Here is a 25,837-nt window from a genome sequence, read left to right as displayed (position 1 = left end):
GTAAGGGGGAGAGCTGCTGCTCCGTGTTCACCAGCATCCCTGGCAGGGACATGGGATGCCAGGCATGGTGCCTGCTCACACTGCTCCGCTTTGCACCCTTCTGGGCGCTGATGGGTGCGGCCAGGATGCTGAGAGGACCAGGGCAGTGTGGTGTACGGTGTCCAAAATCCTCCTGGTGTAGTGGGTCTGTGGGTTGCACTGAGGTTACACGCATCCTGTGTGTATTAAACGGAAAACACTTCACTTTGGGGCTTTGTAAGTGATTTCAAAATTTGACTACACATCCTGCTTTTTGCCTCCTTCTTCCCTCTTCCTCCCACATCCTTAAAGCATCTCTCACAGCTGGCTGTCATCCTACTTGGACTGTCCAGGAGCTTTTTTTTCTGCTTTCAGTGTAGGTAAGGCATCCTCCCCTTAGTCCGTTGTGTTCCGATACTGCATTCGAGGAGCTTTGCATTGCTCAGGGTCTGCATGTGCTTAAGATGCCCATGCTAGCAATGTCCTTTCAGTGAGACTGAAAAAATAATTCATTTTTAAGCAGGGTATTTTATTTCCAGCCATAAGGCTGGATTTTTTGTGATAAACCACGGTTGCATATTTCAGAAAGCTGAATCTTAATTCCACTTTCCTATCTTGAGATATCAGTAACCCAAATGAATAGACAGAAACTTGCCTTACCTGCTCTGGGTGAACTTAGCATCCGTGGCGCTGGCAGGGAGCGATGAATCAATGGCGTTGGTTAATTGGTCTGTTTTTAACAGGTTTTGTAGTGCTTCCCGAGCATGAGTTCAGAATGAAGCGGCGATTGGATGAGCAGGAGTCACCCGTGTATGCGTCGCAGCAGAGGCGTATCACCAGCAGCACCGAAGCTTTTCAACATCAGCACCGTGTGCTCGCCCCGGCACCGCCGGTCTATGAGGCAGTTTCGGAGACCATGCAGTCGGCCACGGGGATTCAGTACTCGGTAACTCCCAGCTACCAGGTGCGTGTGCTCGGCCCTTCGCTGCATCTCGGGAATCGGCTGCGGTCCTGCTGCATGACCAGCCAGCAGTGTGTCATTTCACAGTACAATTCTGCATTTGAGACAGAGTTTTGTTTTAGTACGCAGGGTTTCCTAAAGAAGAACCAAGATTGAACAATGTGCTTGTCGTACATCTCATTTTAAGCACCTGCTTTAGTACTGTCGGCTTCATTCATGTTCAGAGCCACCTGAATAAACATGGTGTTTCTTGGCTTTTTTTGAACATGGTTCTTTTAATGATGCTCTCAGATCACGGCAAGTGCGTGCAATGGGCTTTTTCTCAGTGTTAGTTTTTTTCACCAGGAAAAGGTTTGTTCTTGTGGTTGCTCTGTCACAGATGTATGATATCTTGGGTGATCTTGAGCTTAATAGACTGTATGGGATCAGCGTTTGGATTGGAGTCTTTCAGGAAAATTGAAATGTTTTTGAAAACATTACCCCAGGGTCATTAGGTGGCACCCTTCCCTCTCTTGCCTCCTTTGCAAGGAGCTGTCAGCTGCGGAGGGGAAACAAGTGTACTTTAATAAGAGTGCACTGGAGATACCTCCCAGTGAAAGAGCAGGGAAAGGCTGTTCCCAGCATCTTCCACGATTGTGTTGCTGGTGAACTCCTCTCCCTGTCTAGAGCCTAATTTTACACGCCGCTTCTTCCGTCCTTCTGCAGAAGGGATGTTCACACCGATAGTAGCAGCTGCAGAGCCTGCAGGCAGGCACTTGCAGGGACTGGAAGAGGATGTGTTTATGCTGGCAGTCCTTCCTAAAAAGAGCTTGGATGGACCAGCAAGCAAATAATTTCTTGTTCATGAGAAGGATTAAAAAAAGTATATCACATCTAAGAGGCATGAATGGAAAACTAAGCTTGTGTAAAATGAAAAGTAATTTACTTCTAAAAAAATTTTTTTAAAAGGTTCTTTTGGATTTTCCAAGTTGAAACTTTTTTGGTTTAATGTATGGAGACCTGAAAAGTGCATGCCTTCTGTTCCTTCCCCTGTTTTTTCTAGGGGAGATACTAAGCTGAGTTTTCCCCTGAGTGTGCTGGTGCCAGAGCGCCACTATTTGACTTCCAGTACCCAAACTGAATGGCAAGAGTGTAGAACCTTGTAGAAATTCATTCATTCAGATTATTACTTGTGACATATAAGTGTCATAGAGAAAAGAGGCAACCCTGACTCTGTCAGACTGAAAATCCCATTTTGTGCCCTGGTTGCAAGTCTTTGTTAGTGACCAGACGGCCAGTGAGTCTGCAGGCTGCAGAGAACCTGCGTTTGTAAGGTGTTTGCAGAGGGGGCTCTCCTGTCTTTGGAGTACAGGATGAGAGTTGTCTTGCTTCATTTTTAGGTCTCTCTGGGTCATTGCTGAAGAAAACAAAAGATATTTTTTGAGTAAAGCTGTTAGCAGTCATGGTTAAAGGTCAAACCGACTGCATTGTGCTTCCTTAAAATTGTATTTCTATACGTGAGTCCGGAAAGACTGATCTTGCTCTCTGCCCGTGCAGCGAGCAGAGGTGGCTGCCCAACTGTAGCCGTAGGTGACGTCCTCTTTACTCTGCCAGGTGTCAGCCATGCCGCAGAGCTCGGGCAGCCATGGGCCAGCCATCGCAGCCGTCCACGGCGGCCACCATCACGCCGCGCCGGTGCAGCCCCACGGGAGCCAGGTGGTGCAGAGCCACACTCACCCCACGCCGCCAGCCGTGCCCGTGCAGGGCCAGCAGCAGTTCCAGAGGCTCAAGGTAATGCCGAGCATTGCTGCCTTAAGTCAGCCAACCTCTGTACGAATCCTGGGGCAACAGGGGCCTTTTTCTATTCAGTGGCAACGGGACACCTCCCTGCAAAGCCAGCTGGTGACCTGCTAAAAGCTGTCTTGATAAGACTTAGTCCTCCGAACAGGAGAAGCACCTATTGAACGCAGAAAGGGACTACTCTTTGCCTGTTGTTTCAAATACTGTAATAAAAATTGTCTTGCTGGGGAAAGATCTGGGGCAGGAAGGAAAAGGAAGAAGTATTGATCAGAGTGTTCATATGAATGGGTTAAATTACCAAAACATTTGGTGTTTTTCTGAACACATGGCTTATGTGGGTGGTTGCGTGGGAGTGATTTGGGAGTAAGGAAGGCTCTATTCTCAGATAATGTGCTGTAAAGTCCTTAAAAAAATAGAAAACTCCCCCCAAAATAACCCATTTAAGCAGCTACATTTGGTTCAGTTCTAGTGAGAAGGCACATATATATGAATTGTTGCCTACTTCTTAGTCTCTTCTAAGTATGGTGCAAGTCTCTTCCAGTTTTGGTGGAACACACTGTGTTGCTGGATAAGAGGCCCTATCCTTTTGCTGAACGTAGGACGCTTCATTTCTAGAGACCTCTGAACGTGGTTTCAAAATGTGTGGTTCTTTCTCCCAGTGAAACTGATGTCAAATCCTCCGTTGAGGCAAGACTGGGGCTATACATGATAGTGTTTCTTCCTTTGCTGTTGTTTGATTTCAGACGAAGGAGAGGTCCTGTGTGTAGCTCTTGGAGCTGATGAGCATGTGGCCTGGCTGTCGGGCGCCATAGGGACCCAGAGCTCTGGCTTTAGGCTGTGGCTGTTCTTTCAGTACCTCTGAAAACTGGGTGTTGGTACATGAACGGTTCATGAACTTCTTGCTGTTTGAGGTGTAAAACAATTTACCGCCTACAGTTGCCATTTTCGAAAGCCTTACATGTTGAACTGAAATGTCTGGCTTTTAGAAAAAAGTGCAAGCGCGTACCTGGCAGACATCTACTACGCTGAATATGTCATTTCCACTTTCTGCTTATTCTTAGACTTCCATAATAATTTCCACAGACGAATGCAGGAAAAATGCTCAGTCTAGTTCTGTTTATCCTAGCAGTCACTTCAGGGATGGTAAATTTGGAGTGTGATGTTTTGTGTTTTTTTCTTTTTTCTTTTTTTTTTTTTTTTCTCTTCTCTGAGTAATTCTGCTGATCTGTGTTGCTTTTTTTCCTTTTTGTTTCTTTTTGGTGCAGTTTTATCTTGTGAGCCAGGAGTGGGGAGTGAGTATCTCTGATTCAAATGGTGCTGGTAGCGCACTAACCAGGCTCATGGTCTTTTGCTCCTTAATTCCCTGCTCAGGGCTAACAGCTGTGTTTTCAAATAATGTGTGTTTTGCGGAACAATGGGAGGTGAAACAAAATCTTCTCTGCTAATATAACCTGTCTGTTCTGTCTCCAGGTGGAGGATGCATTGTCTTACCTTGACCAGGTGAAGCTGCAGTTTGGTAGCCAGCCACAAGTCTACAATGACTTCTTGGATATTATGAAGGAATTTAAATCTCAAAGGTAACAAGCTGCCTTTTGCTTCTTCCTTCCAGGTTAGAAACAGTGTATGTGGGCATGGGAGCACAGAGCAGGAGATAAATTCTGTCCTTCTGCATGCGGAGTAACACACCTCTAGCAGTAGTGTAAAAGCAGTTCTGTGCTTTCTTTTCTGGAAGTTAAATGCATCCCTTTGTTTATCCTAGATCTCTGCTTGGAGTGGGAGTTCACAAGTTCAGCCTTGATAGCTGATTCATCTGGCTGGCTGGTTGTCTGCCCATTAGTAATGGTCAGCCCTGGGACTAGATCTCATAGATACAAAACGCCCTCTGGGATAATAAAATAATCCTGATGTCATTCTTAAGTTCAGTAGTGTATTTATAGGAAAGAGTTTGCATTGTTTCATAGGTTAGAGGTGATAAGGTAAAAAATCTAATGGGAAATTCTCATATGGAGAACTCGGTGTATCGCTGAAAGGGTCCTTGCGGGTCTTGACATTTTGATCTTATTCATTCTTCAGCATTGACACTCCAGGAGTGATCAGCCGCGTATCACAGCTCTTCAAGGGCCACCCTGACTTGATCATGGGTTTCAACACCTTCTTGCCGCCTGGTTACAAGATTGAGGTGCAGACGAATGATATGGTGAATGTGACAACACCGGGGCAGGTTCACCAGATCCCCACTCATGGCTTGCAGCCCCAGCCGCAGCCCCAGCCCCAGCATCAGTCGCAGCCTTCAGCGCAATCAACCGCAACGCCAGCACAGCCAGCACCGCAGCCGCCGCCCGCCAAAATCAGTAAGGTGAGAGACCTGGAATGACATACACTGATAACTTGGGGATCCTGCTGCCTCCAGCTGAAACTGGTGTGGAGCTACAGAGCAAAAAAAGAACTTCTGCATCAACTTTTTGATAGTATTCATGAACCTCTGTTTGTTTTGCTTCTGCTGATGGATTAGTTTCTCCTTTTCAAACGTCAAGATGCATCCTAGTTGATTTGACAGTAATTCAAATAAGCCATTTTAAGGGTTTAAAAAAGTCTTGTTGCTTTCAGCAGGGAACTTCAAGTTGCTCAGAGCATCTGGTAAAATGCACATGTGTTATTCAGGGAGTGATCTGGCAGCTCCAGGAAAAAGGTCCCTGAAATGCGTTTCACTTTGCAGGAAGGGCTTCCTAGTTAAACCACTGGGCACGTGTTGAACTGCCTGCTTTTGTGTATAGTGTCATGGGATAACTGCAGTCCCAAGAAATCCCCAGGCCGTGATAAAGATGTTGCTGTGAAAGTTAGTGTGTCATTTCAAATGCTTGGGGCAATTAAGCCTCTTGAAGAGCTTGGTTAGTGATGTGGTAGATTCTATATTGCTTGAAGTCTTGTTTTCAGATCGGACATCTGTTGTAAAAGAATAGTCTAGTTCAGCCGTCAGTTAGATGGGCACAGGAGTTGTTAGCAAAATGAAGAGCGCAAGGGTTCAGACAAGATGACCATAATGTTGCCTCTAGGTATCAGTTTGTGTGCCTGAAACTGAGACCTTTCAATAACAAAGGGAATTTGACTCTCTGCTTTAGGTACAATCCAGATGCTACTGTCCAACAGGTGTATTTTATGTGGTTGAAAACAGGATAATAATAAGAGGCATTCAGGGAGCTTACTCTAGGTAAAATATTATGTATTTCAGCCTCAAAATATGGAAGGATTTGAGAGCCTTAGGGAGGGAAAGAATCCCATAATTTTCAAGCATTAATCTCCAAACTGTACAATTAGCTAACAATTGGCTGGAAAAGAAGAAAAAAAAAAAAGAAATATGCTAGAAAGCAGCAGGGTTTAAAACATGGCAGTGAGATGATCTGTAGATAAATATTGGTGGGACTTGCAACCCCCTGGACAGAAATGGCGAACAAAAACATGCTTGAAGATTTGCAAAGCTGAGAACTGCAAAGCTAAGGCATTCCCGAATTAACTTACCTGCGCCAGACTTCAAGGCTTTTCTCTGCAGAAGTAGTATGTGCCGTCAGTGCAGAGGTAGCAGTCTCTTTCTCATCACTGTGGGCTACGTGGTTTTCTCCCCATGTCATCATCCTGCAAAGAATTGAACTATTTTTGCTGCAACTTTGAAATGAACCTGAGGTACATGCTAGTCATTGATGTGAGATTTCCTTACCAGACAGGTAAGGTTGTAGGTAAGCAAGGCAGGATCTTGTAACAGGATGCTTCTGGCCATCCTGAGACAGTTCCCTACATTGTGAGTAGTGAAAGCCCTGCATAATACACGTTTTGAAGTTTGCAAGGTCAGAGGAATGAATCCTTCCATTTCCATTTTAAATTGTCACCTCAGAACTGCTGCGAAATTTTCCTGTGGCTGTTAGGTGTCTATTATGGGTATTCAAAGTAATTACTCTGAGTGCCTTGTCTCAACATTGTAAGAAATGGCAGTTTTCCCTTGCTATTGCCTTACCTTTGGCATCCCAGAGTTCTTCACTAAATATTTATTTATTTGCTTCGGATAACAACTTTCTTCTGCATAGTTTACCTGTGCTTCTGTTAATCTAGTTCTGACTGTGAAATGGTACATCTTAATTTTGACTCTTCACCGCAGTTCCTCCGTAGACAGTCAGTAGGAAGTGTTCTGTTTATGAAATATATTGTTAAAATTCCCTGGACCTGTGAAGGGAATAATTGTTTAGTAGCAGTTTCAGAAGACCAGTCTTTTAAGGAAGTGCAGCAAAAGTAATCGAGGGCCAGAATACAGGAAGAGGTTGTTTGGCTGGATGTGGTAGGAGGAGATTTTGTCCAGCTGCTGTGTCCTCTGTGGTACCCCAGCTTGGAGGTATCTCTGTTGAATCCGTATTGTTCCAGTTGATATCGGATACAGTTACATGTTGGGTTGATTCCTCTGAATACAGTATATATGCGTAATAAAAGTGCCTTTATTCCAAACATAAATGAATCTGCTCATTTCTAACATGGCTTGTTTTCTTCTTAGCCATCACAGCTGCAGGCGCATACTCCCGCCAACCAGCAAACTCCCCCGATTCCACCGTATGCATCGCCACGCTCACCGCCGGTCCAACCTCACACGCCTGTGACAATCTCTCTGGGAACCACACCATCCTTGCAGAACAATCAGCCCGTTGAGTTTAATCATGCCATCAACTATGTCAACAAGATCAAGAATCGGTTCCAGGGACAGCCAGACATCTACAAAGCCTTTCTGGAGATCCTCCATACATACCAGGTGAGTGTTAACCCTGCAGATTTGAGTATATGTATGGTTATTTCTCTTTCTTTGCCATGGGAGCTAACTGTGCCTATCCAAGAGTTGCATTTGGGTTTTCTGCTGGATTAGCATTGGCCAGCAAGTGAAGCAGAATTTTTGCAAATTAGAAGCTTACATAGCAGCATGGAATAATAGATTTCAGTCTTTCATCTTTATTTGCAAGTGTCTGAAATGCCTTTTTAAAAATCACGTTTGGTGTTGTTTCATGAGTGTTGGTCAGGAAGAGACAAGACGGCAGAGTGCTATGTTAAAAGTGAAGAAATTCCTTCCTACTAGTCTTATTAGTCCCTTGTCTTACTAGTCCAGGGCCGCCTGGGCATTTAGTGTATATTTATAGTATATATAAATATATATATATTTTGTATCTATAAGAACCATACTATTAATATAAGATGCCAAGACCTTTGCTATTTCATTCTTTATGTCACTGAGGGTTTTTTTCTTTGTCACGTAGTTTCTGCGTCCTTTCTTCTGACACTTCTCCCTTTTCCTATGACAGAAAGAGCAGCGTAACGCCAAGGAGGCAGGAGGTAACTACACGCCGGCTCTGACGGAGCAGGAGGTGTACGCGCAGGTGGCTCGGCTCTTCAAGAACCAGGAGGATCTGCTTTCGGAGTTTGGGCAGTTCCTGCCTGATGCCAACAGCTCTGTGGTGAGTCGTCCTGGAGATAGACTGGAACTGAAATACCTAGCGGAAAACTGTTCTGTATGTTGCCAGAGTTCAGAAAAATGTGCTTTTGCTGTTTGTTCCTTGGGTTTTTTTTGGAGTGATCTTTTACTGAGTGTGGGAATGGGGTCAGGGTGATAGACTGTGTTTTCTGGCCATAACTTGTCTTTAAAATACAATCCCTTTGCCTAAAAGGGTTGTTCTAAGTCTGCAATAACTACAGTAAATACATTGGTCATCTAGACCTAGGAGGAGCAGGCATATTTTTTTGCCTGGATGCGTGGAACTCAGCTCTAATGGTCTTGTGGGTTTGTCTCTAAATAAGCTGTTAAGTAAGACAACTGCAGAGAAAGTGGAATCGGTAAGAAATGATCACGGTGGCACGGTGAAGAAGCCACAGCTCAACAACAAACAGCAAAGACCCAACCAGAATGGCTGTCAGATCCGACGGCACTCGGGAACAGGAGCAACCCCTCCGGTGAAGGTAAGAGCGTGTGCTGCTCGTTCAGCAGCCCTGTTTTTCCCAGGAGGCTGTGGCAGAGGGTTTTACGAGTCTCTGCAATTTTTTTGAGGCACAGGCTGCAGCTTGAGAACATGGAAACTAACGCCTGCCTTTAAAGGAAACTTTTTGAAGTCCTTATTTCTAAGCGCAAGGCTTTTGTCTCTGATTTTCACAAACTGGTGGTGGTGTCTGTACCTGAGGGCAGTAGTAGTTACTTTACTGGCTTGGGAAAAATAGGGCTTTCCCCAGTTTATTAGGATCCAGCAGAATGCTTGGGGGTAGTTTTATCGGTGAATAAAGCAGCATTTGGTGATGAGAGGGAGATGTGGGGTGTGGAGGCAAAAGTCTCAGTAAAATCTCAAAATAAATTTGTCCAAAATTTGTAGTGATGTTTCCAAGGCATGTGGGAAGCTAAGGGAAAGATAGAGGTGTGCCTGAAAGCTTTGTTGTAGTCGACCTTGGAGCAGATGCAGTGGAATCCTGTTTGCTCGTCTTTCCTCTGATAAACTTTATAATACAATGATGAATGATTATTCTCTGAGCAGAGTTTGCCCTTTTCAGATGACACATGGTTTGAGAGAGCGAGGCTTTGTAGTGTAATAAAAGTTGTCCTGCAGCCAGGTGGCTTAGTGTTTGTGCATTAAGGATAAGTTTGCCTGCTTTATTTGAAGGTGGTGTATGTTGCTTTGTGATGAAAAGCATTAGCAGATATAACTGTGTCATTTAAATATGGTGATTTACTTCCCCTTCTGCCCTTTCTCCGCCCCTTCAAATAAAGGACAGCAAAATAAAACGTGTTGGGGCAGCTTTCATCCTTTCTGAGGATGTAGAGGATGCAGTGCTGGTGTGGGGAAAATAAAGGATCTTGCAGTGGAATGCAAGGGAGAAAAAGAAATATCGTTTTAGGGAGGTGTAAGACTTAAAGAAGTGGGTGAGTGTTAGAAAAAAACATTTATTTTGATAATTTTGCAAACTTGTTATAAAAATTAGATACGCTGTAGCATGACTCTTTCAGTCACCTAGTTACAGAAAAGGATGCAACAGTGTATGAAAAATATTTGGAGTTCTATGCTACTGATTAACCTCTAATAGATTAACTTGTGACACGCTTTTGTGCAAGTCTCCTTCCAAAAAGGCCACCTTTTGTTTATTTGAGTGCAAATGGTGGGGTCAGGAAGCCAAAACCCTTGTGTGATAGAGAATCAAAATATGGCAACTTGTTCCACTGAACAGCCCTCTTTTTTTTTTTTGCCTTTCTTTTTTTTTTATTAACAGAAGAAACCGAAGCTGCTTGGTTTAAAAGACCAGTCCTTGGTGGAAGCCAGCAAACATGGTGTGGGGACAGAATCTCTCTTCTTTGAGAAGGTGAGAAGCAAGATTCAGACAAAGCAGTCTTGCATCGTTGATTTATGTTCTTAGCGTGTATACATCCAGGTTTTCATCACAATGAAGTATGTGATATATACCACCCTGATAACGTTTGTCAGCTTGACCTCAGATGTATCATGCAACCTCTTACGTCAGATCCATTGATTTTTTTTAAAAGGCTGGTGACCTTTTTTATGTGGAAATTTGTGTCTTTTCCCCAAAGGTCATCCTCCAGCTTTTCACCTGCTGCTGATGCAATTTATTTACAGGAATGGGAATTTTTTTCATGTAACGCACACTCCAAATTTTTTTCACCTTTATGAAAGGCCCGTACGAGCGCTGATGTGCGTGGCGTGTCTTGCTGCGTTGGCACAGCTTGCGGTACCCACCCGCAGACAGCTGCCTGCAGTGTGGGAGCTCAGTTTACAACGCAGCTGATTCATGTCAACGTTGGTTTTTTTTTTTTTTCCTTCCCTGAGAGTTGAATCTAATTAATTGCACAGTTGTTACCTGTTCCTGGTTTACCACACAGAACAAATGAAGGATATGTGGGATGTTTGCAAGTGGTACCTTGGAGTCTTCCCTAAGATGTCCATACATTTCCTTACGGCTCAGAGGGGAGTATATAGTGAATGTAAACGACCCTTTTAAGTAATATTCATGTGTCGGTGAAAGTCTTGGTTGCTCCCTGATGCTGTGGTGCGTTTTGCAGCACGCCATAGGCTAGCTAATGGTAACTGGGAACCAATCTATTGCTTGGAGGATGTGTAGGTGTTAACATGAGTAAACCTAGAAATCCCTGCTGTAGAATTATCACGGGAGTGACGGATATCTTAGTGATGATAGATCTCCATCTGATGCGTAGATGCTAACTGTTCTCATGGGAAAGGCGATGGTGTTGGGATGGATCGCCTGGTTCCCTCCTGTGAAGATAAGGGTTACAGAAGCTGGCTCATCTGCGATAACCTGAGCCATAAGGCAGGCAGAGGCTGGAGCGGTGCTACCCAGGGCACAGGTCTCTCAGCCCTGCTCCCTGCTTGCAGTCTTCTCTGGTGTTTAAAGGCAGCTGGGCTGGATTTGTGGTGCTGCGGTTACAACTGATGCTGTCCACAATTCCCGCATTTCATAATCCAGCTGTGAGGGGGTTCTCTGAGGGTTTTCGTTCTTCAGTTGCAGCTCCTTTCTTCAGCATAGTGCACCAGGTGCTGCAGGGCACACCCAGCACGGAGATGGCTCATGTCGGTATCTGTGTGTCTGCCCCTGTGTACAGGGCAAGTTACCCCATTCAACTCACTTAAAGATTTGAGTTCTCATTCCACATGTAACTTCTGTACATCAGTGGGAACCACAGTGTTGAATCCAGGTCTCCTGGACAGCGGTAGTACACAGCTTGATCTCACCCTGACAGCAACTCTTCCTCTCTTCTTCTCTCTGGAAGGTCCGCAAAGCTCTGCGTAGCCCAGAAGCATACGAAAACTTCCTTCGCTGCCTGGTTATTTTCAATCAGGAGGTGATCTCCCGGGCTGAGCTCGTGCAGCTCGTTTCTCCATTCCTGGGGTAAGTGGAGCCCGTTTTCTAACGTGAGGCAAGAAGTTTAATCCACTTGGCCTGTTTCTGTTGCAAAGGTGGGAAAGAAATACTAACCTTTGTGGTCATTTGGGGGAATGCATCCTGTGTGGTTGCATGGCACAGAGGAGGAGGAACGCCGCTCTGGGAGCCAGGCGGTGGTTTCTTGGGCCACAAAGTACACCTGAGAGGGAGTCCCCCTGTGCTACCCACTTTCTGCTCTTGGCTGGCTCAACTTTTATCTGGATAGCCTGCCACTGATTAATTGTCTGTCCGCTAAGTGGTTGCATGAGTTGCCTCCTTGGCAGTGTGTTCTCTGATCTCCTGTTCCCTCTGGCTCAGCCCGAGTGTCACAAATGTACATGGTAGGGTGCCATGTGCTTTAGGCTTTCGGGCCTTTTCCTTTATTGGAGCAGGACAATAAGTGCTGTGCTTCAGTTTTCCTTCCAACTTTGTGTTCTTCTGCACTGCCCTTTTCTATTCCTTATCCAAGAGGAGGTGAGAGAGGGATTCCTAGCTATGTCTTGGCAGGCAAGCAGCATTCTAGAGCAGTGCCGGTATTACTTGCTGTGTTTCTTCCTTTTTCAGAAGAGCAAACAGAGTTATTTAGCAGCGTGTTGTTGCAGTCTCTTGCTCTGGAATCATGGATTATTTCATTTGAGAGAAGATTGACTGTCTAATTACACAGGAAATGTCCCCTAAAAGAGAGTGCTGATACAACCTCACAAAAATTTCCAAAAAGCAAGAAGCAGCTGAATTCTGTCCTGAAGCTGAAAATGATAAGGAATGCTATAGTTTAGATAGAAATTATAACTTCCATAATTGCCCGTAGTGTACAGAACAGCTCTGTATTAATCAGCTAAAACCAACCGATATCCTCTCATCAGCTTCAGGCAGAAAGATTAATGTTCCTTCTTCCTGTGAATTGAGCTCCTGGTTCCAAGGGAGAAGGCAATAGCAACATAAATTGGGTTCAGGACCCCGTTACACTAGCTACTGTGCAAAGAAACTGCCCCAAGGGGCTTACACGCCTGCTAGCTCCACTGGAACTGGTCAGGCATCAGCAGAATACTAGGCCTTAGCTAGGTAGGAAGAGTGAAGTATTCGACAAATTCAGGATTTCTCCTGTCTACCCTCTGTGCTCCTAGCTATAAGGGTGAATATCCGTACTGGGAAAAGTGTAATACAGTTTCTTATTCTGGAGTTGGGCGTTATCTTCTGTCATGTAATGGAAAAGGAGTAAATGAGCAGTGATTCAATTAGCCTCAGTAACAGGTTCAATTCCTCACGTTGCTGGAGCTTTGCACGAGATAAGGAGTTGAACAGATGCAGTATTTTAGACTAATAAATTCTTCATAACACTTCTCTACAAGCAGGCGAACTTGAGCCTTGCAGACAAGGGTTCTTCGCAATTCGTGCTGGTCTGTGTGGTCTGGGGAGGCTGTGCTGGTTGAAGCGGTTTCTCAGCACGGAAGAGTTTTGCTTTTACAGAATTGCGTTTCAGTTACTTCTTGCCACTTTTGAAAAGGAAAGGTCTGGTTTAAGGTTAGGAACGCTGGCAGACAGCTCAGGATCTGCCCTGAGTTCACTGCTGGGATAGTTTGGGAACCTAGATGTGACCCTGCAGTGAAAGCTTTGGCTGCTGTTCCTTGCTTGTCTCGTGGGGACTGTACCCCCGAAGCGTGTGGAGGGTATATCCCCCTGGCAATATGGGGGGTAACACTAAAACGCCTTAGTCGCACCGAGAGAGCAATCCACCACCTGATCAACAAACAGGTACTCGCTTCCTGTTGGATCAGGCTCTGTGGAGGTGGGATTGAGCAGAGAGGGTCTCACCAGACTGGTAATTCAGAGGACTTCTTGGACACAGGCTGTCTGTAGTAATCAATTCTAGCCTCAGCATCACAGCTCAGCAGTGTTTGATTTCTGCTTCACAAGTTTTTCACTTTGTTCTTTTTTTTTTTTTTTTAGGAAATTCCCAGAATTGTTCACTTGGTTTAAAAACTTTCTGGGGTATAAAGAGTCTGTTCACATGGAGACATATCCGAAGGAACGGGCTACCGAGGGGATTGCCATGGAAATAGACTATGCCTCCTGTAAAAGACTGGGCTCCAGCTACCGAGCCTTACCCAAGAGCTACCAGCAACCCAAGTGCACGGGGCGGACTCCGCTGTGTAAAGAGGTAAGATGGTCTTGGATGGGAATTGTGTGCCAGAGGAAGGCTATTCCTGGCTTTTTCTGAGGGATGGAGCAAGGATGAGCGGAACAGAACAGGATGGTGAATTCATTTTGTATCCCTGCACTATGCTGAAAAGGTTCCCGGGGATGTCTGCTCTCGTGCAGCAGAGTCATGCTGCTGCCTGCGCCGGAGAACTGGTGCTGGGCGTGGAGCTGGGGCCAGGCAGCTGCCTGGTTAGTGCTGATCTGGCACCGGGCCGTGCTCTTCTGGCACCCAGGTATGTGCAGACATACCATCCTGGCTTGGGATCATCGCAGTACGTGTCGGAGCCTGAGGTGAGCACGCCCTGAGGTGTTCCTAGTGGCAGGTGAGCACTTGGCACTCCTGCAAACATCTGGATCATGGCCAGAAGGTATTGCACAGGGCAAGGCGTCGGTCTAAGAATGGGTTATTCCGGAAGCGGGCTGGGAGATGTGATATCCATGTGGCTTTGATGGTTGGCATCAGCTCTTCTCCAGTGGTGCTTCTGAAAGAGTTGTGTAAACTGTTGGGGAGCAGCTGGAAAAAAACCCAACCAGATAGGTGTGATGTTTAAATAAAGTAAAATATGGGGTCATTAGGTATGTCTGTTTTATGTAGTATAATGTGTGGAAAGAGCATTAAGATTACAGACTTAAAAGCTCTAAGTAGGAAATGGCAGAACTAGTTTTCTATATAGTCTTAATATGATCTCAGGGATCTTTTACAATGCAGTACGTAATTCAGGATGATTGCTACCTTTTTAAGCAATTTCCCACTTAGTTTGCTTTCAGAGTTGTCTCTAGTCCAACTTTAAAAGAAAATAACGTTTTATGTAGACAGATTCTCCCACATATCCCTCATGTGCTTCTTTCTTTCTACCTGAAATGACAAGAGGTCTTCTTAGCTTCAGAAATGGTGCGTTGCTTCAGGAAATTGGCTCCCTGCAGGGAACCACCCTTCTTGGACAAGAGTCAAAACTGGTCTCGCAGCAAAGTCCTGCAGGATCAGATGTACTCATGGAGTCTTTTAATGTGTTGTAATGACCTTTTGATCAAAGTGGGAATGGTACTGGCTGATCCTGTTCCTTCTCTGGTGTTGACGGTAATGTTTTGGAGGTGAGTGAGCAGGACTCTTGCTGAAGGCCAGTTAATAAACATGCAGCTTAAGAGCATTTGCTGAAGCAGGGAGAGCCCCAGAAATGCCTTCACTGGGTGACGGCAGCCAGCAGTGGCACCCACAGCAAAGAGTGAGGAGAAGGCCGTTTGGGAACGTCAGAGTTTTTTAATTTAAGTCCTGACGTGTTTCTCAAAAGTGTCTTGTGTGATGCAGTTAGGAACTTTTCTTCCTGTGAGAATCTAATGACTCAGTTGTTCAGGTTTCAGGTTTATGAAGACTGGGCCTGACCCTGAAGTCTGCCTGCCAAAATCCTGGTGTCTTTGCCTTTGACCTGTTTGGGGTTTTTTTTTTTTTGAATGTCATGTTCCTGTTCTGGAGGTGGTGGAAGGTGCAGGTTCTCAGCTGCTTTGTCAGGAAAGGTGTTGCTGGGGTATGGGTTTATATTCCCAATTAGCCTTACTTGGAGGTAGAAACCTTGAACTGTCTTAACAGTCATGTCTGACGTGATGACCACCCCATGCTCTCGGTGGTGAATCATATGCACAGTGAACCAGCTGGTTGCAGTTGACTAATCCAAAGTACCTGAAAAGCTCCTTTCCCCTTTCTTTTTCTCTTCGCTTGCAAGTTTTTTGTCACAGCTCCAGCTAATGAATTTTTCAGACTGCCTGGATGTTGGGGTTCTGGCTGTTTGGGGTTGCCCCCTGAATGTTGGGCTTTTGAAGGGGCACACAGTTCTGGCAACTGGGGAATTACATCCATTGGAAGACTGGGCTTGGAGCCGGACGAGCATGACCCCTCGAAGACTGACCGTGGCTCTTGTCTCCTTCCAAGGTTCTGAATGACACCTGGGTCTCCTTCCCGTCCTGGTCCGAAGACTCCACATTCGTCAGCTCCAAGAAGACGCAATACGAAGAGCACATCTACAGGTGTGAGGATGAGCGTTTCGAGGTAAATTGTTTTTCCTTGATTCATATGTCGTAAAGCTTGGGCTTCTGTGAACACTTAACGATCTTTATATAATTATACCTTTAATATTACTGCTCAGAATCTGGTTTTATTTGGTGTCCGTCACCTGTTTTTTGCATGGAAGCTTGTGTTCTCTTTATGCAAGAAGCAGCGGCTGCATGATGACCTCTCGCTCCAGGCTGCCACCCCTGCCCCTCACTTTCAGTGCAGAGCTCTTGGTTTGCACCACTGCAGATGAAATTGTTCAATGGCCAGCACATAATCGATGTATCTTTTCTGCTCTTCCTGCCCATGCAGCACACGAGAACATGCATTCCCCTGTAATAATCTGAAAAGCAATATGTTCGGGATATTAAATGATTGACATCTTGACTTGAAATGGAAGTTAGCTTGGCAATTACCTGAATACGCTCAGATTCAACACGTCCTTGTGTAGAGTAACTGTCAATTGTGTTCTATTCCCAGGTGGAAAATGTAATTTCCTAACAGTATCGTGCTGGTAGCCTTTAAATTTCTATGCAGTATTAGCAAGGTAGCAGATAAAATATTGGATTATTTTAGAACAGCTGAACATGGAAACCACTGCTTGAGAACACCTTCTTAAACATGCACGGCTTCTTGTTTCATGTCACTTAAATGTTAGCCTCAGTGAAGTATCATGTTTTATCTATTCAACGATGGCTAATGCACCCTTTGCTTCAGCTGGACGTTGTCTTGGAGACCAACCTGGCAACGATCCGCGTCCTCGAGGCAATCCAAAAGAAACTCTCACGCTTGTCTGCTGAGGAGCAGGCCAAATTCCGGCTGGACAACACTCTGGGTGGCACTTCAGAGGTGATCCACCGCAAGGCTCTCCAGAGGATATATGCTGACAAAGCAGCCGACATCATTGATGGACTTCGGAAGAACCCGTCCGTGGCTGTTCCCATTGTACTGAAAAGGTACTGACTGCTCTAGCACTGGGCCCCAGGGCTCTACCGAAGGGTAATGCACCATTACGTGATCCAGATTTATGTAAAAGTAGCTAATTTCTGATCCACACAACTTTCTCGGGGTTTTGGAGAGGGCTGGGCCAGCTCCTGTGGCTCCCCCGTCCCTTCAGCCCCTCTCTGTGCTTGCAGGCAGAGAGGCTAAACCCTCTAGCCATCTTGGCGTGTGTGCTCCGAGTGGGACCTTTACGTCCCTCAGCTCACCCGTGTTTTCTTGATCCAAGGTTAAAGATGAAAGAGGAAGAGTGGCGAGAAGCCCAGAGAGGATTTAATAAAGTCTGGCGAGAGCAGAATGAGAAATATTACCTGAAATCCTTGGACCACCAGGGCATCAACTTCAAACAGAATGATACCAAGGTCCTGAGGTCAAAGAGTCTCCTCAATGAGATTGAAAGCATCTACGATGAGGTATGATGGTGACCAATAGTTTCCTTCCCTCGAGCTTATGTAGTTTGCAAGTGGAGTTTCAGTTCCTGTTCCTCGCCATTCGATGCGAGAGGAAGTCTGCGCTACTGGCAGAGCTTTCTGAAAGGCTCTTGGGCGGAGAGAGGTGTTTGGGACTAATTTCAGTGCTGTGTTTCTCATTTGTAGAGGCAAGAGCAGGCTTCAGAAGACAACGCTGGAGTCCCCACAGGCCCACACCTATCCCTAGCCTATGAAGACAAGCAGATCCTGGAAGATGCTGCCTCTCTCATCATCCACCATGTGAAGCGGCAGACGGGAATCCAGAAAGAGGACAAGTACAAAATCAAGCAGATCATGTATCACTTCATTCCAGACCTGCTGTTTGCTCAGCGAGGTGAACTCTCAGATGTGGAAGAGGAGGAAGAAGAAGAAATGGATGTGGATGAAGCTACTGGGGCTGCAAAAAAGCACAACGGTGTTGGGGGCAGTCCTCCCAAAACCAAGCTGATGTTCAGCAACACAACAGCCCAGAAGCTGCGGGGCATGGATGAGGTCTACAATCTCTTCTATGTGAACAGCAACTGGTACATATTCATGCGGCTGCATCAGATCCTGTGCTTGCGGCTGCTGAGGATCTGCACCCAGGCCGAGCGGCAGATCGAAGAGGAGACGCGGGAGAGGGAGTGGGAGAGGGAAGTGCTGGGCATAAAGAGAGACAAGAGCGACAGCCCTGCCATCCAGCTGCGACTGAAGGAGCCGAGTGAGTGACTTCTGGGGGGAGGCTGGGGAAGAACAATGTTTCTGTTCGTAGCGCGTTGACGGGGCTTACCTGGTGTCTTCAGGCATGTTACAGCGGTGACCCTTTAAAACGGGACCTGGGCAGCACTGAATTGAGGGAGGAGATGAGGGGATGTGGGGTACGTGGGACTCAAATAGCAGAGTGGGAATATGCAGCAGTTATTTCCCAAGAGCTTTCACTTTACACTTTGGTATCTAAAGTATTGTTGAGTTCCCTAACTAAAAGGTTTTTTAAAAGTCTTTCAGAAATAAAGACCTCATGGAGGAGGCTAGAGCTAGAACACAAAAGATAATGAAAGTACCCATGGCCTTAAAAGGACTCATTTAAATGTCTATAAAAGCCAGACTTCAGTCTGTTCCAGTAACTCTTCAGCTTGGCTGGGTAATCTGAGGACCAAAACTCAAAGCAGCCCTTCTTTGGGGGGGTCTGTTCATCTCTCCCATTCTCTCTTGTTGCAGTGGACATCGATGTTGAGGATTATTACCCGGCCTTCCTGGACATGGTGCGCAACCTCCTGGATGGGAACATGGACTCGTCGCAGTACGAGGACTCCCTCCGCGAAATGTTCACCATTCATGCCTACATCGCCTTTACCATGGACAAGCTGATCCAGAGCATCGTTCGACAGGTGACTGCCAGCAAAGGCAGTTTTCCAGAAGCTTTAGGATATATGTATTCAGTTTCAAAGGGTCTCTGATCTTGCTTTAACTCTGAAAACAAATTAAATTACATTTAAATAATTTCTTTCCCTTTCAGCAGTGCTGTAGGAGCAGTGCATGCCTTTTCTAAAAAGCTTTGTCTCTTTTATCTGGCTGTTTGAGCAGCTCATTTTGGCTGTTAAAGTCTAGTCCTTTTATTGGGCTGGTAGGAAGAATGTGTGACAAAGGGAAAAATTCTTCATGTGCTTTTTTTTGTAGCATAAAGAACAAAAACAGACACAAGGGGCTGGAAGTGGAATGGCTGGAAAGGCTTTTCCTCTCTCAGAAGGGTAGAGCTGCTTTTTCAGAAGCCCTTTAGTCCAGAGATTAACTGAATTCAAAAGGCAGTTGAGTGACTTTTGATTTTTAAACTTGTACAAAATAAGGATTTGATAATAAATCTCCCACCCCTCTCCTCAGACACAGCAGCAGCCCCTTGCTGTGGATGGGTTACACTGCATCACCGTGCTTCAGCCCTTCCTTCCCTGCTGCTGATCAGCACCTTCCCTGCCTGCAGGTTTTCCCTGAGTAGCTGCTGTGGTTTTTTTACATAGCAGCAGAGATCACCTGCAACTGGAAGAAGTTTCTAAAAATGTAGCCTTAAATTCATGCTTTTTCAGCCTTTTTTTTTTTTTTTTGGCTTGGTCTTAAACCCATGGTTACACCTTTTTTTATTCCTGTTGTGTGCTGATGGGCATGTAGCAGACTCCCTGATGAACATCTTCCTTTTTGCAGCTCCAGCACATAGTGAGCGATGAGATCTGCGTGCAGGTGACAGACCTCTACCTGTCGGAGAACAACAATGGCGCAACAGGAGGGCTTCTTGCTTCCCAGTCTTCTCGTACTCTTCTGGAGGCCGCGTACCAGCGCAAAGCTGAGCAGCTCATGTCAGAGGAGAACTGTTTCAAGGTAAAGCCAGGCAGCGAACCGTGGTGTAAAAGCAGCAAGCAGGGAGGGGCACGCCTTTTAAGAAGGGAGAAGCACCCATCCTTTGAAAAAGGAGCCTTATTTAGGCACCCAAGAGCGCCGAGGACTTTCTATAGCTCTGAAAGTTGAAAGGAAAGTTTTGGTGGCATTCCCCAGTTTTGGCATGTAGGAAAAGAAAGGAAAACTCTCTTCCCTTGCCCTCAAACTTATTTTGGGGGCACAAGAAGGATCTGCACCACTCCAAGAAAAACAACAAAAAGAAAGATTTTCAAAAAGCTTTACCACTTTTCTGTTCCTCAGAGATTGTGCAATTGGCTGGCGTTTTCCCTTAGTGGCCAGGCGTGTGGGAAGCACAGCTTTTTCCCTTACAACTCTGCCAACTTCCTTCATTCTCCCCTGGCCCCAGTGAGAAGTGGAGGTCGTTTTTCCTATATGAAACCTCTTACTGAAGTCCCTTCTGCCTTTTCTTCATAGCTGATGTTCATTCAGAGCAGAGGTCAAGTTCAGTTAACCATTGAACTGCTGGACACAGAAGAGGAGAACTCTGATGACCCTGTAGAAGCAGAGGTAAGAGCAGCCTGTCCAGAGAACTGACTGGGATGGTCCAGGGTGCACTGGACGAGGGTGTCCAGTCGACTGCTGTTGTGGTCTGTTAGCACAAGATAAAGAGACATCAAGGACTTGCTGTAAAGTTTTCAGTGATGTGAGTAGGCAAATCCTTCTTGGTTTATTTTGTATTAGAAAAACCCTCAAAACCATATAGAGAAACACTGTATGTGCCTTTTGGGGGATAAGATGCATGGAGCCTTCAAAAGTGACCTTGTGTTCAGCCACATAACTTCCAGCTTCACCTCCTTAACCATCCCACATTGTTTGGTGGGAAGGCAGTGGCTGATCTGTGCTCTGTGCTCCCTTCCAGCGCTGGTCAGACTATGTGGAGCGGTACGTCAACTCCGATTCTACCTCCCCTGAGCTCCGGGAGCACCTGGCCCAGAAACCGGTCTTCCTGCCGAGGTGAGTGGCCAGGCTGTGCTGTGAACCTTCCCCAATGGGCTGTGTATGGCCGTCGAGGGCAGAGCTGACTGCACAACAGCCATTATTTCAGAAATAAGATAAACCCAGCCTGAATGACTGCAATGGGCACTTGTGCTCCAAGCTGTCTGCCAGGCTTTTGAGGGGCCAGCACAGATCCACCAGCTACGTCCAGCCTAGTAGCGAGCACTAATTCCAAGAGGCGTTCTCTGGTTTGCAGGAATCTGAGGCGGATCCGTAAGTGTCAGCGTGGTCGGGAGCAGCAGGAGAAGGAAGGGAAGGAAGGGAACAGTAAGAAGTCCATGGAGAACGTGGAGAGCTTGGACAAGCTGGAGTGTAAATTCAAACTGAACTCCTATAAGATGGTGTACGTGATCAAATCGGAGGATTACATGTACAGGAGGACCGCTCTGCTGCGAGCTCAGCAGGTAGGAGCGAGCGGAAGGACTCGGGTGGGCAGTGGGACCCACTGGGGTGTTTTCCAGGACCCCCTGGTCCCAAGGGTCAGGTGGGGGGAATCAGATGAAGTGTCCTTGGTGATCCTGACCGGTCTGTGTTGCCAGCAGGATGGTGTACTGTTTTGTCCTCCCAAGACACTAAAGATCTTCTGAATGTTCCTAAGGTGTAATCTTTTCTTCTTCAACCTCTAACTCCCACCTCTCCTCCCTTCTCTCCAGAGAGTTTTATTATGGTAGGACAGTGGTAATTTGCTTTTGGTTCTCTGTGCCAAAAGTAACTGTGTCGGGGCAAGGGATGGAGGATGTGGATACGTGTGGGATAAGTGGAGACGCAGGAGGGTAAAGCTGTCCATCTGTAAAGACTGGGCAGCTGCTTTTATTCAAGATGAAGACAGCTTGTGACTCTGCATCGGCCAAGTTCAGGAGAACTCAGTTGGAGAAACCTGATTTGGTCTTCAGAATGCTTTGACACACAGCAAAGCATTCCCCTGGGAATATTTCCATCCAATAGAGAAAACCAGTGAGCTTTAACAGCAAACTCCAGTTCTAGTCTGGCTATTCAGACTTGAGGTTTGAAATACTTGACTGTAATTTTATTATAACCTATGTAAAACACAGTGTTAAGCAGAATGGCATTGCTTAGAATGTAGATGAAAGTGAAACGTGCCAGACTCAAGTAAAAGCTACTGACTTAAGCAACCAGAAGCAGAGCTACCTAAGAGGCTCTGCCAGCAGTAGTCTCTTCTGTAGCTGCAGAGATTCTTTTCAGTTTATTAAATTATTTCATTTTCTGAGCAACTACTGACCATGGAGAAAATTCACTGGGAGGTGAGGGAGCGGGAGAGGTGCGCACTGCTTCCTGCCTAGTAAATCGTCCTTCACACCTCTGTTTTGGTCATGTAGTTAGACTTATAAAACAGCTACTTACCATCTTTTTCCTGATTATTTTTATTTCATTATTTGTGAATACAAGTTTGAAAAACTTACTTTACATCAGATGACAGTGTTGTTGGGTTGACAGTTGGACTTGATGATCCTTGAGGTTGTTTCCAACCTTAATGATTCTATGATTCTATTCTATGATTTCAGTAGTGACTTTAAAATGCCCATACTGAGGAATTTGGTTGAATTCCATCTCTCCCATTCAACTGACACAAACATCAAGGAAAGTCTCATGAACAGGATACTACATGCCAGTGTTTATCGTGGAGAGTCTGAACATAAGTCAAATTATTGAACTTTTAATTACATAGCATGCAGCATAGCTCCCTGGTTACTGAAGTACACTGAAGGAGCTGCAGAAGCTACACTGAGCTACGAATCTATTGGATTTAACAGTTAACACTGAGAAGCAGTCAGCCTTTGGGAGGAGAGCAAAACAAATAATAAAATACATAAGTTTTAATCTTGAGGCTTGATTATATTTGCTGTTTTCAGTTTTGACTGTAGTCATGGCTTTCAAGCCATGGCTTTAAACCATCTGTCCTGGATTTGACATTCGTTAAGCAGATGCTCTTACTCCAGATGTGTGCAGTTTTTCCTCTCCTGATGTTTCTGTTCAGCCAGCGGTTCTCAGACCTTTTAGACCTGACCTGGTTCTTAATTTTCAGTAGCAGCTGGGTCCCCTGACACGTCTAATGTGTCAGCCAGCAGCTGAGCTTTGTGTAGTGCTGCAGTTTGGGGGCTGGAACTGCCTTTTTCTAACACCTCTTCCTATTTCCATAGTCCCACGAAAGAGTGAGCAAGCGGCTGCACCAGCGGTTCCAGGCCTGGGTGGACAAATGGACCAAGGAGCACGTGCCCCGCGAAATGGCAGCCGAGACAACCAAGTGGCTAATGGGCGAAGGGCTGGAGGGCTTGGTGCCCTGCACCACGACCTGTGACACAGAGACCCTGCACTTTGTGAGCATTAACAAGTACCGTGTCAAATATGGCACGATATTCAAGACGCCGTAAAACTCCTCTGGGGCGAGGGAAGAGCCCGGGAGATGTGTGTGTGTGTGTGTGTGCGCGCATCAAGGAAAGGAGGAAGAATGCCTTTCTCCCCTCACTGTGTATCTCCGTAACGTGGCCGCTTGACTAGTGCGTGGCTGGTACAACCTGTCACCAGCGGGATTCCCTGCAGGGACGCAGATCTCCGCCGGCGCCCGCTGGGACAGTGAGCCACCGCTGGCCCTTGGACTTCGGCACGCGTCTCCGGAGGGCGGGAAGGACCCTTCTCTGAACTGAGCCATCCCAGAGAAACACATCGAGCTCGTACACACCAGCAGCGTTGAGGCTTTGACTCCCCGGAGGCCCTGAGCGGCGAGGGAAGAGAACCGGAGGCTCTCTACGGCAGAACCACTTGGATGTGTCCCGAAATCCCCAGGTGCCTGTCGCAACCGGATTCTCCTCCCTTGAGGCTGCCGCCAGCGGCCGGGCTCCTGCGCGGGGCCATGGGGCAGCCTGACGCCACCTCACGGAGCAGACCCTGGGTTCCTCTCGCCTCCTCTCCTCCCTCCCAGGCTGGACTCACCCTGTGCAGATCGGTCTGTCCTTTCTAGTGCCAGTGGAACTGTTTGGTTTTTTTTGTTTTGATTTTTTTTTTTTTTGTACCTGCTTGTTTACTAGTCTCTCCTAGTGCCATGCACCAGCTTTTCACACACATGTACGTACACACACACAACAGAGAACAACACGATTTTAACATGTTCCCCTCCTTTTTTGTAAATAAATGTACAAATTGTCAATTTTTTTGTTTTTTTCTGTTTTGTTTTGTTTTTTTATTAAAGGAAGTATGCTTGATGTGCTAGCATAACTGTACTAGCTTCTTGTGTACCATAGTACCAGGTGGCTTGAGAATTAGTACCGACAGACAGACCGACAGAGACATTTATTACACTTTTTACCAAAGGGAGTTATCATTGTAGTGCTTTTGTGTGGAAACTTTTTTCTCCTTCTTTTGTAAATAAAAATAATGTCTTTGTTCTTAACTGGAGGAGGACACTCGCTCACCCACAGCCCTGTTCCTGGTCTGAAAGGCTCTGTGCAAGCATGCAGTTTTTGGGGTGGGGAAGTGGTGGGTGGGGGGCACATCCGACCATTTCACACGATTGGCTTCACAATCTGAGGGGACAAAAGCAGAGGCAGTGTGTGTTTTGTGGTTAACGTGACCAAGGTATAAGCAGTCTGTTAAGATATATAAATATATAGCATATAATTTTTAATTTTTTTAATTTTTGTTTTTCCTAGTGGGTAATTTTTATCCATCTAGTCTTTGAGCTCCAAGGACCTTTGCTTTTGGGAGATGTTGCTGAGCTACTGAGCTGGGGTTGATTGTGCTGATGCATTTTTCCCTCTCAGTATTGGAGAACATCATGTGGAGTACCAAACCAGTGTTTGACAGAGCTGCTCTGCGTGTTTGCTGTGTGCGGTGTGTGATTGTGCATGCAAGAGAAGGGCATGTGGGGGGGCCGTGGCTCAGCGCATTTTGCTAGTGATATATATATATTTTTTATGTATAGAAGTTTAGCACTGGCAGATATTTAAAACACGGGGGAAGATTCCCATTTTAAAAAAATAAGTCAGCACAGACTAAGTAAGCCACAACAGCCACAACTGCACTGTCTTTCCTTAAAGAAGGCAGCCTTCCTTGCACAAACCCACGCTAGTCCTGAGCACCGCTGGAACTTCTGTTCTCCCTGGGGCTGCAGAAGCGCCAGGAGGGCATTGCCACTGCTTAAACCTCTCCCAGGGATTTATTCTTCCAAGGCAGCAGATCCTCTTCTACGGAACTGGAGCTCCCCTCCCTTCTGCAGGCACAGAGCTCGGTAGTGCGCCCGGGGGAGGATGCATGCCTCCCTGGGAGAGCCAGGGTGGGAGCACACGGCCCCGAGGGGCCACTGCTCGTTGGCAGCCAGTGCGCAGCAGGCAGATCTTGAACGGGAGCTTCCTACGGAAAAGGGAAGAGCCCAGTGGGGATAATCACCGTTTGCCAGCAATAAGTCACTCCTCTCCTTTCTCCTTCGCTGTGACTGGGCAGGAAGGGGCTCTTGCGTTGCCTCTTCCTTTTCAAAGGTTTCACACGCACTCCCCCGCTCTCTGTTTCCCCCTTATTTTTCCTGTTGTATGCTCAAGGTGACGCAGAAGCAAAAATCTTGGCTGATTTAGACTTCTGACCACCTTAGAAGTAACAACTGCTGCTGCTGTCTGGTGGGTGTCTGGTCCCCGGAGTCGGTACCTGTGTGTCGCCGAGCGCAGGGGGCCGGCGTGGAGCCCCGGATGTCCTGCCCCCCTCCGTCCGACATCCCAGCTCAGCTCCCAGCCTGTACCGTACCAGAGGTTTAGGTTTCTTTTTTCTTATTTTTCTTCAAACTGCTTTTTGTATTCTGTACCGTGATCCTCGGTAATCCCACAATCCGTGTGATTGCTATACAGATGTTGTAAACTTGGCTGTAGTGCAATGTTTCCATTAAAACACCAGGGCTCATCACCGAGTTACAGATCCTTCTTCCGTCCCGATCACACACCACGGCGACATGCTGGGGCACCTCTGAGGGGAAAAGGGGGAGGCAGAGGC

General features: G+C 46.3%; 1 protein-coding gene across 1 annotated transcript; it reads left to right on the top strand.

Moving 5' to 3' along the window:
• The first annotated feature begins 767 nt into the window (after nt 1-767).
• Nucleotides 768-23,235, top strand: SIN3A (SIN3 transcription regulator family member A). The gene is made up of 20 exons (XM_010082391.1): nt 768-982; nt 2,573-2,749; nt 4,229-4,335; nt 4,832-5,114; nt 7,293-7,544; nt 8,086-8,238; nt 8,579-8,737; nt 10,031-10,120; nt 11,562-11,680; nt 13,661-13,871; nt 15,837-15,953; nt 16,674-16,912; nt 17,185-17,368; nt 17,552-18,125; nt 18,623-18,792; nt 19,598-19,771; nt 20,264-20,356; nt 20,709-20,803; nt 21,042-21,249; nt 23,005-23,235. Exons 1-20 carry the CDS (start codon nt 794-796, stop codon nt 23,233-23,235), a joined length of 3,825 nt encoding a protein of 1,274 aa, XP_010080693.1. The 5' UTR covers nt 768-793.
• The last annotated feature ends 2,602 nt before the right edge of the window (nt 23,236-25,837 follow it).

Source organism: Pterocles gutturalis, unplaced genomic scaffold (genome assembly GCF_000699245.1).
Source record: "Pterocles gutturalis isolate BGI_N339 unplaced genomic scaffold, ASM69924v1 scaffold29229, whole genome shotgun sequence".
Classification (NCBI taxonomy): Eukaryota; Metazoa; Chordata; class Aves; order Pterocliformes; family Pteroclidae; genus Pterocles; species Pterocles gutturalis.
The sequence above is the reverse complement of the archived record's forward strand: the minus strand, read 5'-3'. Positions and strand labels throughout refer to the sequence as shown.